Source organism: Dasypus novemcinctus, chromosome 4 (genome assembly GCF_030445035.2).
Source record: "Dasypus novemcinctus isolate mDasNov1 chromosome 4, mDasNov1.1.hap2, whole genome shotgun sequence".
Taxonomy (NCBI): domain Eukaryota; kingdom Metazoa; phylum Chordata; class Mammalia; order Cingulata; family Dasypodidae; genus Dasypus; species Dasypus novemcinctus.
In genome coordinates, this window is record NC_080676.1 from 58,567,316 (window position 1) to 58,581,341 (window position 14,026).

Consider the following 14,026-nt stretch of genomic DNA (forward strand, 5'->3'; position numbering starts at 1 on the left):
GATGGTCATTCTTCTGTAGCTGCTTCCTGCTGGTTAGGGGAGTAGTCCCTGCCTGACTGTGTGAAACCCTCCGGGTATTCTTTTGAGGTTGAGGGGAGATGGATCTGGTACCATGGTTGGAGTTGGATGAAATCCCCATGTGACTCATCTGGTTCTGGAAGGCATTGATTCTGGAAGAAATAGACTTAGTTAGAATTTATGTACATGGTCCTGTTAAAAGGATAAAGAAGATGGTGATAAGCAGGCCCAAAAAGGGGACCAGCCATGACATACTGGACAGTGAGAGTGAGAAAGGCCCGGTACCTCCAGAGACTACATCCTCTTTAATTTAATGGTCACCTACCTTTTTTTATACTTGTTACCACTAATATCTTTGTACACTGTATATCCAGCACTATAGATTTATCATTACTCTTTTATACATTTGTATTTAGCATATGTAGGAAATATAAAGTGAGCTTACATACTTAATAATACAGTACAATGGTACTAGCTTTTATAATTACCCAAATGGTTATCTTTAGCTGAGGTTTTCGTTTCTTTGTGGTGCTTTGGACCAGTCTAGCTTAGTGTTCTTTCCTTTCAGTCTGAAGAATTCCTTTAGTATTGCTTCTAGGGCAAGCTTAATAGTGATGAATGCCTTCAGCTTGTATTTTTCTGGGAAATATTCATCTCTCTCTTGTTTTTGAAAGAAATGTCACTGGTTGTAAAATCTTTGGTTGGCAATTGTTTTCTTTCAACACATTGAGTATTTCATCTCACTACCTCTTTACCTCCATCGTTTCTGATGAGAAATAGGCACTTAATCTAATTGGGACTCCATTTTACATAACACATTGCTTTTCTCTTGTAGTTTTCAGAACTCTCCTTGTCCTTTGCATTTGATAGTTTGATCAGTATGTGACAGAGCATATTTTTCTCCAAATTTATTTTGTTTGTTGGTCTCTGGGCTTTTTGGATGTGCATATTTCCCTCTTTTGCAAGTTTTGGAAGATTTTTTTTTTTTTATCATTGTTTCTTTCAATATTACTTCTGTCACTTTTTCTGTCTCCTGGAACTCCCATAATGTGTATAGTAGTGGTATTCCAGAGTTCTCTTAGGCACTTTTCATTTTTTATAATTCTTTTTTCTTTCGGTTCCTCAGTCTGACTCATTTCAATTTTCTTGTATTCAAATTTGCTGATTCTTCTAGTTCCAGTCTACTGTCGAAACCATGCTGGGAATTCTTCATTTCAGTTCTTGTGGTCTTCAACTCCAGTAGTTCTCTTTGGTTCTTTTTTAAAATTTCTGTCCCTGCATTGAGATTCTTATGCGTCAAGTCTTTGGTGTGTTCATAGTCTTTTCTTTGTTGATGTTTTCTACATTTTCATCCTTTTCCTTTGAATGGTCCATCATTTCCTATTTCTTTGTCTTTTAATCTTAGGTTGCACACTACATTTAAAAATTTTTATATGGTAACTCTGGGACTTATTCCCTGTGGTTTCTGTTTTTGAGATTTTTTTTTTTTTTTTTAAGATTTATTTTATTTTTGTTTATTTAATTCCCCCCCTCCCCCACTTGTCTGTTCTCTGTGTCTATTTGCTGCATCTTGTTTCTTTGTCCGCTTCTGTTGTCGTCAGCGGCATGGGAAGTGTGGGCGGGAAGTGTGGGCGGCGCCATTCCTGGGCAGGCTGCACTTTCTTTCACCCTGGGCGGCTCTCCTTACGGGCGCACTCCTTGCGCGTGGGGCTTCCCTACGCGGGGGTGGCAGGGCACTCCTTGCGCACATCAGCACTGCGCATGGGCCAGCTCCGCACGGGTCAAGGAGGCCTGGGGTTTGAACCGCGAACCTCCCATGTGGTAGACGGACGCCCTAACCACTGGGCCAAGTCCGTTTCCCCTGTTTTTGAGATTGTTACCAGTTAGTAATGTAATAGAGATTTTCTTCACTGGCAGCCCTGGTAGCAGAAACATTACCAAGGTGAATGCAAAGTACAGGATCCTTCCTGTCTTTAATGGGCCTTATCCTGGGCTTGTGCTTGCCAGTGGCCTTGAGAGTTTCCCTGTTTATAGGAATTTAAATGTCCTCTTTATTTCCTCAAGAGACACCTTCTTTTCCTGCAAGTTCCACTGGCGGGACTGAAAGGAGGTAGGCCTTTGTCCCAGACCATCAGCCTCAATTGTTTCTTAGATTGCTTTTCTTGTCTGTGAGGGGGCGGCGCACACTGTTTAGGAGTTTCCCAAGTCAGTCCTTCCCAGCAGGAACCAGGTGAGGGAGCACCACCTGAAGAGGGTAAGAAGGAGGGTCCAGGAAGGGCACCAGGAGCTTCTTCCATGCTCCCCAAAGCTGTGCTTTCTTAACCTGTCCAGCAAATGCAGCCCTTCCCCTGTCTTCTGCAGCTCTGAAGGAAGTCTCCTCTGCCATCTTTGTCCTGGGCAGATTGGAACAATGACCGCCCTCAGGACCAGGCCCCAAGCTAATCAGAAGCTGTGATCAGTGCCCTGGGCCCATCCCACATCTTGAGGAAGTTAATTTTTTATGTTCTTTTCTTTCATCATCAATCTATGACATGGACCAGACTCTTCCACTGCCTTCAACAAGAGTGGGATATGGGTGCTCTGGTAACTGCTACTCCAAAAGAGTAATTTACTAATATTTATTGTAGTTTACCTGCCTCTTCTTCCCACTCTTCCTCAGATACTGTACAGTGTCCTTCTGGACATCTCAATTTCAAAATAATTGATTCAGATGGTTCTTGTCTATTTAATAGTTCTGGTGGAGAGGCTGATTCCTGAAGCTTCCTACTCTGCCATCTTTCCACTTATCTCTTAGTAAGTCATTGATTCCTTTTTTGATTCCAAAATCATGGTTATGGATTAATTTCCTGTTAGAAGCATTGTTCCTTTTCTCTGGACTTTATGCCACTTACCTCTCTTCCCTGGCAACAGTCCTCCGTGTGCATTCACTAAGTTTGGCAGCCATACCTGTTTTGAGCAGCACATCTAATTTTACTATATCTGTTGTAAGAGAAAGTCAGCATGCAAACAGTATAATTGAGATTTATTCAGGCTATTCAGTTATATTTCCTGGAGTTTAAATGACCAAACTTGCCATCAGTAGAATTTCTTCTTTAGTCCAGCATATGCATGCCTCTAGGCCCTGCTATATCTCTTCCCTTGGATCCCTTTTCAAACTGCTGTTTCAAGTCTGCCCTCGCATTTGACCCCAAGCCTATCTTTTAGTTTCTGTCTAAATCTATGCTTATCATGGCTGCTTCTCTTACCAACTCAGCTGGGATACAACTGGTTTCTTCCATCCAGGGCACTCTGATTTTCTATGCTATCTTTTCTGTCTGGCTTATAGCGTAGAGGTTGCTTCTCTGCTTTCTAGGCTGTGCTTATACTCTGGGACTTTTTTTTGTCCTGAGCTCTCGTGGTGGCGCCTGGCTCTATGCTTTTTAATTCAGATCTGTTGTTGTACTCCTTTCTTATAACTGCCTTTATTTGTATTCATGTCTCTCCTTAGTTTTCCAAAAGCACATCCTGCTTTTGGTGTCTTCTCTTATTATAATAATCTCAAGCCAGGGATTCATAAAGAACATTTTAATTTTAAAAGCATTTTCTCTCTACCCCATTATCTTATACCGTATTGTTTTAAAGTACTTAAAAATCTCACAATTATATTTATAAATTTCTTATTATGGAAATTTTCAAGCACATATAAAAGCAAGGAGTATAATGAACTCTTAAATACTCATCTTCCAGCTTCAGCAGTTAACAGTTTGCCAAACTTGTTTCATATATTTCTCTTTTTTTCCCCCCTGTACTTAACTACGTTTTAACTAAAAATTTTGCAGTATTCATACATTTCCCTTTACCCATTGAAATCCTAGCCACTGTTTGGGAAAGATCAGTCATTTGTGAGCTTACCTTTCTTTTAAAGTCTTCTTTCAGCAGTCAGTTTTACATAAATTGTCACTTCTGGATTAGACACTTTCATCTTTGTATTTTGTTTTTTGCTGCAGGGCAGGAATAAATATGAGGATCTGGAATAGGGAGTATCTTTAAGCCCTTAATTTCCTCATCTATTTAAATAATGACAATGGAGTATATGATCTATTAGCTCTAAGCATTCAATAATTGAAAGTTTAATGTTGGTTTTTTATTTTATTTTTTATAACTTTGCCTTTTAGCAAAATTTAACATATTGATGGTTTCATACGAGGAAACCTAAATGATTCTCAAAAGGAAGTGAATTTTTAATTCATTATGAGAGAACTTTTCTTTCAAAGATGAGCAAGTGAACATAAATAAATGTGTTAATATCTGCTTTTCCTTAGAGAGCCTCCTTTTCACCTTACAAGAAGAGGCTGGGGTGAATTTCCTGTCAGAGTTCAAGTTCACTTTAAGGACAGCCAGAACAAGCGGATAGATATCATACATAATCTAAAGGTATTGTAACAAAACATTGTTTCCCAGAACTGAAGTGTATTTAAAGTATTACTATTAGGTCTTAATGAGAGAAATGGTCTAGGGTAGTAGAAACAAGATAAGTATATTTGAGTGCAGTATGCTGACTGCTACCATACTCCTTTGTTCTCTGAAGGTAAGTTTGGTGGTGGGCATTGAGGGATTTATGACACAATATACAGTCTTTAAAAAAAAAAAAAAAAAAAAGACGAACTGACCAGATAATAGAAGACTTGAATCTCTGATCAGATCTCACGATTATTGTATTACCAGGGACCAAGGTTTGTCTTTTCATTAAAAAAATCTTCTATAAAGTGAAGCAAATAATAAACCTTTTCAGTTTATTCCATGAGATTATAGTAAAGATAGAAGTGAACATATTTTGGAAAACATAAAGTACTATACAGGGTTGTAATACTTTTGATTTGTATTGTAAGAAATCCTTCCCTGATATAGCTACATGGTTTATTGTGCAGTCATTATAAATTATATTTTATGAAGGTTTTCTGTACATGGAAAATACTATTATTTTTACTCAGTGAAAGAAAACAAAAATATAAAACTGTTTAGTACAAGGTCAACTGTGATTTTTTAAAAATAGTAAGAAACATGATGGATATATACCAGAATTTTAGAGAATTTGAACTAATGAAACTTTGTACAATTTCCCCTCCATTTTTAAAAATATTTTCCAGCTTACTATAATTAATGTACTTAACTTTTACAGTTGGAAGACATACTTTTTTTAGTGTTCCTTAGGCCCTCTCTATAGCAGTTTCGTGTGCATTTTTTCTCTACATATGATGTTATCCTAATACTGCACATCTGCTAAAGCATTCTTTCTACGTTTGCAGCCTGCCACACCGTTCCCATTAATGGTTTCCAAAACTAAGTAAAGCTGAGCCCATCTGTAGATTTCCTTTGTTTCTCCTTTGTTCTATTAATCACCTCTTTCAACCTTAAGACATGCTGAAATTGTCTTCCATTGGGATAGACAGCATGGCTTAATTTGTCGTTTGTTATTATTTAGAGATTACTGTAAGACTAGATTGTTTTATGACCCTCAGATTAAAGAACATTTAATTACTTTGTTCAGAGGGACAGGATACTGTTCCACTTACTCTTACAAAGTCTAAAGTAATTTTGCTTTCTTTTGTTTTTATTTTAAGCACTGCTCATACCATTGGTGTTTTACTGGACCCACCACTAATCCCAAAAATAAAGGGAATTGTTTATATAGTTTCACATATGTTTCATTTTGTATATCACTTAAGAGTTCCTAGTGGAAGATTTTTTACAATGATAGCGTTTAAAATATTTGTCAGGGGAGCTGATATGGTTCAGTGGTTGAGCACTGGCTTTCCACATTTGAGGTCTTAGGTTTAATCGCTGGCCTGGGTACCTCACAAAACAAAAAACAATTTTTATGAAAAAATTAATTTGCTGCTAACTATTGGTTATTTGTTGGCACTGCAGTACCATTTTCCATGTCATTTCTGTGTCTGTCTCAGTCATCTTTGATTCATCAAGTTTCTATTCTCAATGTAACCTTTCCTGGCTATTTAGCCACAGTGATCAACCTTTCCTCAGCTACCATCATGGAGTCTGGTACTTCCCATGACAACCCATTTATCCATTTAGTAAGTAAACCTTTAGAAGCTTCTCTGATATATATACCTAAAATTGCCAAGAACCCTAAACATGTCTTTGTCTTCCCTTAAATCAGTTTTACTCTGGGCAAAACCTGTTCCTTTAACTTACCTTGTATGCCAAGCTTTCCAGTTCCTCTTGCCATTCCGAAAACAGTTCTATTAAAGTTCCTCTTAATATGTGGTGTGATGACTTGTGATGATAGGTACAATTGTTTCCTGAGATTTACAAGTTGGTACAGTGGAATTTAACACTTGTTTATCTTTCAATAGCTGGATAGAACTTACACTGGCCTACAGACTCTTGGAGCAGAGACGGTAGGTTTTTTTTTTTGTACACTATTGTTTGGGAACAAGTAGAGTAAACACTTATCTTCATTTTTAATTAGAAAAAATAAATGGGTGCTAGATTAAAAAAAGAGGTGCCCCCATCCTTTTTTAAAATTATTCATTATATATTAATAATATTAGCAGTAGCCTTTAGAGTCAGCTAGTTAAATCTTACTCTGTCTAGAGAATATGCTGTGCTGTATCAGAAGATATTTATTGAACACCTACTATAGGCACTAGTCCAGGTGCTAGGGATACAGAAATGAACAAGATATACTTCTGCCTTCAAATAATGATATTCTCGGTAGTGTGAGAATGAGGAGAAGGTAGACCGTGAACATATAAGCAGATAAGATAATTTTAGGTACAGATAAGTGCTATGAAGAAGAGAGTAGCTGAGGGGACAAGATAGTTGATTTAGCTGGTGTGGTTAAGGAAGGCCTCTTTCAGGAGACTTGTTTGTTTTTTTTTTTAATTACTGAAGTAAATATACATAAACTTACAGAAACAATAAGTAAAAATTGTGAACTTCCAAAACACGCATATCATACAGGGCTCCAATACATCACCCTACCACAAACACCTTGCATTGCTGTGAAACTTTTGTTACAAACTGTGAAATAGTTTGTACTAACTACTAACTATAGCCCATATCTTACACTATTAGTATTACATATTTGTTAAGTATCATCCATAAGTTACATTAGTTGTAATTTTCTCATGTATCACCATATTCTAAACAATTTGTCAAAGAGGAACATTCTTATATTTATACTATTAACCACAGTCTTCATCTGCCACCAAAATCACTGTTGTGCATACTCCAGATTATTCTCTAGTTTATTTTCAATTGATGTTTATGGTCACAGATTATACTGAGATGGAGACATTTGATTGAGACCTAATGGTGAAGTATAAAGATTTAGGGGAAAGAGTATTCTAAGCAGTAGAAACAACAAATGTTAAGGTCTCAATTTTGTGATTGATTTCATTGCGGTGTCTGTTAAGCCAGACTAGGGTGCATTTTAATGTAAATTGTTTAGTTCTTGATTGAAATCACCTCGTGAAGTGTGATTAGAGATCATTTGTTACATCTTTTGGAGTACCACATTCTGGGATAGAATTTGGGCTCTCTGTGACATTTGTGATGGACTCATGGCCCGATTGTTTTCCATTGGATAGGTAGTGGATGTTGAGCTCCATCGGCATTCTCTTGGAGAAGACTACATTTATCCTCAGTCCTCCGAGTCAGATGTCTCTGATGCCCCTCCATCTTTGCCTTTGACCATTCCAGCTCCAGTGAAAGCTTCTTCACCAATAAAGCAGTCACTTGAGACAGCACCTGACACTTCTGCAGAGAAAGGTAATAAAGCAGTTTTCCTTATATGGAGTCATTCCAAGGCATTCCTTTCTTTCATTTGCATAATATGATGTTGAACTGCTGCCCTTCAGAAACTTAGAATGTATAGAAAATAACTTTTCCATATTTAGTCAGGCTGCCTCTTCTATATAGTCCCATTACTCCTCTTTTCAGATACATTTTTTCAAGTTCTGTCAACATTTTATAAAGTGCAAAAGTCACTAAAAAGCATTAGATTTTTTATTCTTTGATGATGATAATGGTTTCTTCTAATATATTGAAGGATGACTTTCTGGTTCAGCTCCTGATTCTATGCAAAAGAAATTTTAATAGTAATATGTATCTAACCTTACTTAAAATACAGAATAAGATTCATCATCAACAAATGTATTTTGACCATGGCAGTTTTCATTTAAGAGATATAAAGATATAAAGTAAGCATATAAATATACATAATATATACACATAAGATAAAATTGATCCTAAATGGTGTTAATTTTATCTCTAAGCCTATATTTTCATGTGATGTTAACATTTAGTTCTTTGATAAAATTTCAACTTCAGATTGCGTCTTTCCTATGTGCTTTTAATAACACAAGACCACTGTAACTGAGAGTTAAGAATTAACAGTTGATTATAGTGGCATATATGGGAACCTCATGTTTTTTAATGTAACGTTTTGTGTGATCTATTTATGTTTTAAAAAAAAAGACAAAAAAATAAACAGTTGATTATGGTTACTGGATAATTATATAGATGCTTTTTTCTTACTTTTCCAGTATATTGCAGAATAGCCAAAAGTTAGTACTTGAAGTCACTGAAACTCACTGGTCTCAGCATTGTTTATACTTGCTATTATAATAGTAACCACTCCACCCTCCTGTGTTTGAATCCATAAAACCCCTAAACTCCTCAAACTTGAGGAGACAGGTTTTAGGCTGTTAGTACATCTGATCTCCTTGCTATGCACTGGCAGAAAACTCTTTCTCTCTTTGAAACCCCGGTGTCTCAGGTATTGGTCATTTGAAGTGCATTGAGCAGAGAACCCCAATTTGCTTGGTAGCAACATCATTAATATTAAATGAATGCTTTCTTTTTGAGTTTTTCTCCAAGTAAACAGTTTTTAAACTTATGTATTAAAGTGGGAAACCATAATGAATTTGTGTACTTTTTATCTTATATATTATTTATAGTTAATATTATGTTTTCTAATTTTTGAAACAAGCATTTTAATTAAATATGAATGTAGGCATATTTATTCCTTCCCTTTCCTCCAGTTTATAAAGGGATAATAAATACTACAGATTATATTTATTTTACTAATAAATACTACAGATTATATTTATTTACCAATAAATGGTTTAAATGAGGATAGAAATGATGACAAGGGGCTTTTCATTTTACCCCCAAATGGCAAGGTCTTATTTCAGAGTTGACCAGTCACTTAGCATTTGCCTGTTTCGTTTCATTCAGGATTCCCAGCTAACACCGAAACTGAGAGACACAATATATTTTATTCTTTACCTTCTTCATTGGAACAAACACCCACCAAAACGACAACATCCCAGAAAGTTACCTTTTGTTCTCATGGCAATTCAGCTTTCCAGCCAATAGCATCAAGCTGTAAAATTGTACCACAAAGTCAGGTTCCTAATCCTGAGTCACCTGGAAAATCGTTCCAGCCCATCACCATGAGCTGCAAGATTGTCTCAGGTATGCAGGAAAATATGCGGAAGATGATGTGTGTGAAGTTGAGTGGGTCAAAAATTGTTGGAAAGTAAAGAACTATGGCTTTTTTTAAGTTCTTCTAAGCAGAGTTTTTGTTTAACATAAAAGAGCTAATCACTATTGATGGCTCTGTTTGGGGATGGATTCATTAAATTGGAAACAGTTTTTGAAGAGGGGAAAGAAGAAACAAAATGTTCACATTTTTTACTACCTAGAATCAGCAGCACAGGTACAACATTTGGTAGGATAGATATTTGAATATAAGGTAGTAATTGAGTTTGGGGGCTAATTTTGGAAAACAAATTGGTTTGGAGTTAAGCTTCAAAGGTAAGGAAATTGGTTTGGAATTTTTTTTTTTATGCCCCGCCCCGCCCCAGTTGTCTGTTCTCTGTGTCCACTTGCTGCGTGTTCTTTTTTCTTTGTCCGCTTCTGTTGTTGTCAGCGGCACGGGAATCTGTGTTTCTTTTTGTTGCGTCATCTTGTGTCAGCTCTCCGTGTGTGCGGCACCATTTCTGGGCAGGCTGCACTTTGTTTGGCGCTGGGCGGCTCTCCTTATGGGGCACACTCCTTGTGCGTGAGGCTCCCCTACATGGGGGACACCCCTGCGTGGCACAGCGCTCCTTGCGCGCATCAGCACTGCATGTGGGCCAGCTCCACATGGGTCAAGGAGGCCTGGGGTTTGAACCGCGGACCTCCCATGTGGTAGACGGATGCCCTGTCCACTGGGCCAAGTCTGCTTCCCTGGTTTGGAATTGAAATATCTTTCATTCTATTTCTGACCACGCTAGAGAATTTTTTGTTCTTGTTATAGTTAGTAGTTCTCAGCCTTCATTTTCATAAGTTTGGATAGTCCTTTACATGACAGTTTCATATTTTTATTTAAGGTAAAGTTCTGGTAGGAGTATATTTTGTGGTTTTAGTTGTACCACCTCAGAAAAGTCATGAAAGGGGCAACCTAAAATATCCAGGCAGTAGGAGGGCTTCTATCAAATACATAAATGAAGTGGACAGAAACATAATCTTCAGTGCTCAAAGTAGACCATTAAACAAAATATGATCCAAGTCTTTGAAATTGATGAATTGATGAAATCTTTGAAATTCAAGAAGGGATAAACATCGACTCAAATCCAAGATATGTCAAGAATGTTGTCTCCTGTAACTCTTAGGGAAGTTAAATTTGAATTGTAAAAATAAGTTGTTATTTTACCTGCAGAAGCATTTTGGAATTTGCTGCTGCAGAGGTGGAATAAGCTGAACATATAAATTGGTTTGAAGTGTAGAGAAATTCATGGATGACAAATTTGATTAATAAAAGACAGCTGAGGATATTTAATGGTACACTGGTAACTTTTGAGAGGGTAGTCTGTAGGAATGCAAACCTTTCTGGTAGGGTCTGTAATAGAGTATTTTTTTTTTTTTTTAAAGATTTATTTATTTATTTAATTCCCCCCCTCCCCTGGTTGTCTGTTCTTGGTGTCTATTTGCTGCGTCTTGTTTCTTTGTCCGCTTCTGTTGTTGTCAGCGGCACGGGAAGTGTGGGCGGCGCCATTCCTGGGCAGGCTGCTCTTTCTTTTCACGCTGGGCGGCTTTCCTCACCGGCGCACTCCTTGCGCGTGGGGCTCCCCCACGCGGGGGACACCCTTGCGTGGCACGGCACTCCTTGCGCGCATCAGCACTGCGCATGGCCAGCTCCACACGGGTCAAGGAGGCCCGGGGTTTTAACCACGGACCTCCCATATGGTAGACGGACGCCCTAACCACTGGGCCAAAGTCCGTTTCCCTGTAATAGAGTATTGATGAAGACTTTTGTCTTGGGTCGGTGAATTTCACATTTTCCTTTAAGAAATTGCTTTACAAATCAAGACACCTGTGTCTCAGGACTCAGCATTTCCACAGTATTCTGTAGACAGTGCTTTTTGAACTTTAATGTGTATAAGAATTACCAGATGATCTGTTTAAAATGCAGATTTCTATTTAGTAGGTCAGGGGTAGGGTCTAAAATAATGTTTCCAACAAACTTACCATTGATGCTGATGCTGCTCGTCCGTGGAAACATGCTAATCCTTGGCCTCAGCTGTGCTGCTGCTACTCCTCAGTTTCTGAAACAGATAATCCCACTCTCTTGTCCTGACTTGTCACCATTGTCCTGAGCATCCATGCTTTTCTTTTGTCTTCAGCATCTTTGATGAGTTGAATCTATGTATTTTGTTTTTTCTAATAAAGGTTCCCCAATATCAACTCCAAGTCCATCACCATTGCCTCGAACCCCAACTTCTACTCCAGTCCATGTGAAGCAAGGCCCTGCCAGCTCCGTTATTAATAATCCTTATGTTATCGTGGACAAGCCTGGGCAGGTTATTGGAGCTACTGCTTCCAGTACAGGTGTGTATTAGATCAGTAGTTAAAGACTCCAAAAGTTTTGATCTTTTATTAAAGAGGAAATCTTACGTGACTTCGTAGGCATGTAATGGGAGGAGAGAATATATAAAAGTGAGATCAGTACTGTTTCTTTGAGGTAAGTTTTACTGTTTTTAAAAATTTTGTGTTTAGGAATTTCCTTAAGTTTCTTTTTAATTTTTAAAGATTAAAAGTGAGCCATAATTGATTTTTTTAAAAGGGTGTTTTCGTTTGGAAGACTTAATCCTTTTGGGCCCACTAGTAATGTAGTTATTAACTTTTCCAAATTAAGCTTTAGTACAGAAATACTTTGTGAGCTGTATACTTTTCTCCCTGCTAAGATAAGAAAATAGTCTTTACTATGAATAAGATAAATTTTGCTTATAAGGGGGGATGTTGAAACCTGCATTATAAAAACAACTCTGATAGGAAGAATAATTAGTCCTTGGATTTACCATGTTTGTCTTTACGTTCTCATATACTACTAGTGCTTTTCAGGTTTTTTTTTAAGTGCTTATACTAAAATTATTTACTTTATTCCCTTTGATTAATCTGTATATACAGAAAGTGTAAGTATTCCTGTAGCTTTCATTTCTGATTTAAAAAAAAAATAGTAAAAAGAGAAATAAAGTGAGAGGAATGACTGTAACTGACGTAATTAGACTGATTTTTTAAAAAATTTATTGTATTGGATTTAACACTGTATGAATGAATGTAGGGCCTTCCCAAATAGTGTTTTAGAAAAACTATAGACTTTAACAAGAGTTACAATTGTGGAACTCCTTTAAAGAATATTATTTTCTGAGCTTTCCTTATAGCCTTTGAATAGATAGATATAGAAGATGTTAAATATGGGTGTTTCTTGAGGATGTTTAGTTTTAGGAACCACCCAGAAACCTTTGGAAACAAGTTTGGTGAGTCGAGTAGGTGATTATGTACCATTTTTGGTCAAAACTTAGTTGACTATAAGGTAACGTGACTTATTTTTATCAAACTCTAAGGTCGTAGGGAAGCGGTGATAAACTATTTAGTATTGACATCATTTTGGAATAGGTGTAACCTTCCAGTGAAACTACTTTAAAGGAGCTAACATTTACTTGGAATGCATTTGTTCTGGCACATTTGTCAAACAACTAATACCATTATGAAAGAAACAGAATTTCTTGTTTCATAAGGAACAGAGTACTTGATCTTCTGCATGTCCTTTCTAGTTTCTTTTCACTTTTCTGATTGAGCATGAGTGCAGTGGTGAACTTTGTAGGGGTGAGTCCTTAAGTATTTTTTCCATAATAGTTTAGGAATTATGAGTTTTCCACCATTAAAAATACAAAATAGTAGAAATGAGGAAAGGGTTGTAGAAAATGCTTTGTTTATAACTGTGCTTTGCTTATCAGGAAGTCCTACAAGCAAACTCTCCACTGCCTCTCAGGTCTCCCAAGGAACAGGTTCCCCTATTCCTAAAATTCATGGAAGTAGTTTTGTAACATCTACTGTCAAGGTAACACTCTTACTTCATTATTGCACTTGTCTAGTTTCTAAATTCAGTATGTTCCAGCTCAGGAAGAATTTTTCAGTTGATAATGCTGATGTCATAAAGTAGAATCTTTAGGCTAACAAATGTCTTGAAGCTCATCTACTTCAGACTTCTCCTCCCCCATCTTTGACTTTTTCCTAGTGTAGAAAACACTTCTCAGCACTTACATCATATGGTTGCGCAGCACCTATTTGAAAACTTACTGTGATGAAGAGGTGTCCCATTATATTTTTATGGACAGCTTTGTTAGAATTTTTTGTTTATAAAAATCAATACTGTTAGCACTCCTTTTGTCCTATATTTGCACCAATAAGAAATGAATGTATTTCATTTTTACATGTCAGTCTTGTAGTTATTCAAAAACAGTTCTTATATCTCCACTAAGTTGTTTTTTTTTTTTTAAAGATTTATTTATTTATTTAATCCTCCCCCTCCCCCAGTTGTCTGTTCTCTGTGTCTATTTGCTGCGTCTTGTTTCTTTGTACTCTTCTGTTGTGGTCAGCGGACCGGGAAGTGTGGGCGGCGCCATTCCTGGGCAGGCTGCACTTTCTTTTCGCGCTGGGCGGCTCTCCTCACGGG

General features: G+C 37.2%; 1 protein-coding gene across 9 annotated transcripts in view; it reads left to right on the plus strand.

Annotated features, from left to right (window-relative positions):
• Window positions 1-14,026, plus strand: part of YEATS2 (YEATS domain containing 2) — a 144,330-nt gene that overhangs the window by 61,076 nt on the left and 69,228 nt on the right. For all 9 annotated transcript variants that reach the window (XR_009185499.2, XM_058295419.2, XM_058295420.1 and 6 more), the window contains 6 exons: window positions 4,320-4,431; window positions 6,372-6,416; window positions 7,611-7,791; window positions 9,262-9,501; window positions 11,740-11,898; window positions 13,308-13,411. Coding sequence is in view for 8 of the 9 variants with exons in the window: in XM_058295419.2 (XP_058151402.1) it covers window positions 4,320-4,431; window positions 6,372-6,416; window positions 7,611-7,791; window positions 9,262-9,501; window positions 11,740-11,898; window positions 13,308-13,411 (841 nt within the window). In the remaining variant the exon portion in view is untranslated. The remainder of the gene's footprint in view (window positions 1-4,319; window positions 4,432-6,371; window positions 6,417-7,610; window positions 7,792-9,261; window positions 9,502-11,739; window positions 11,899-13,307; window positions 13,412-14,026) is intronic.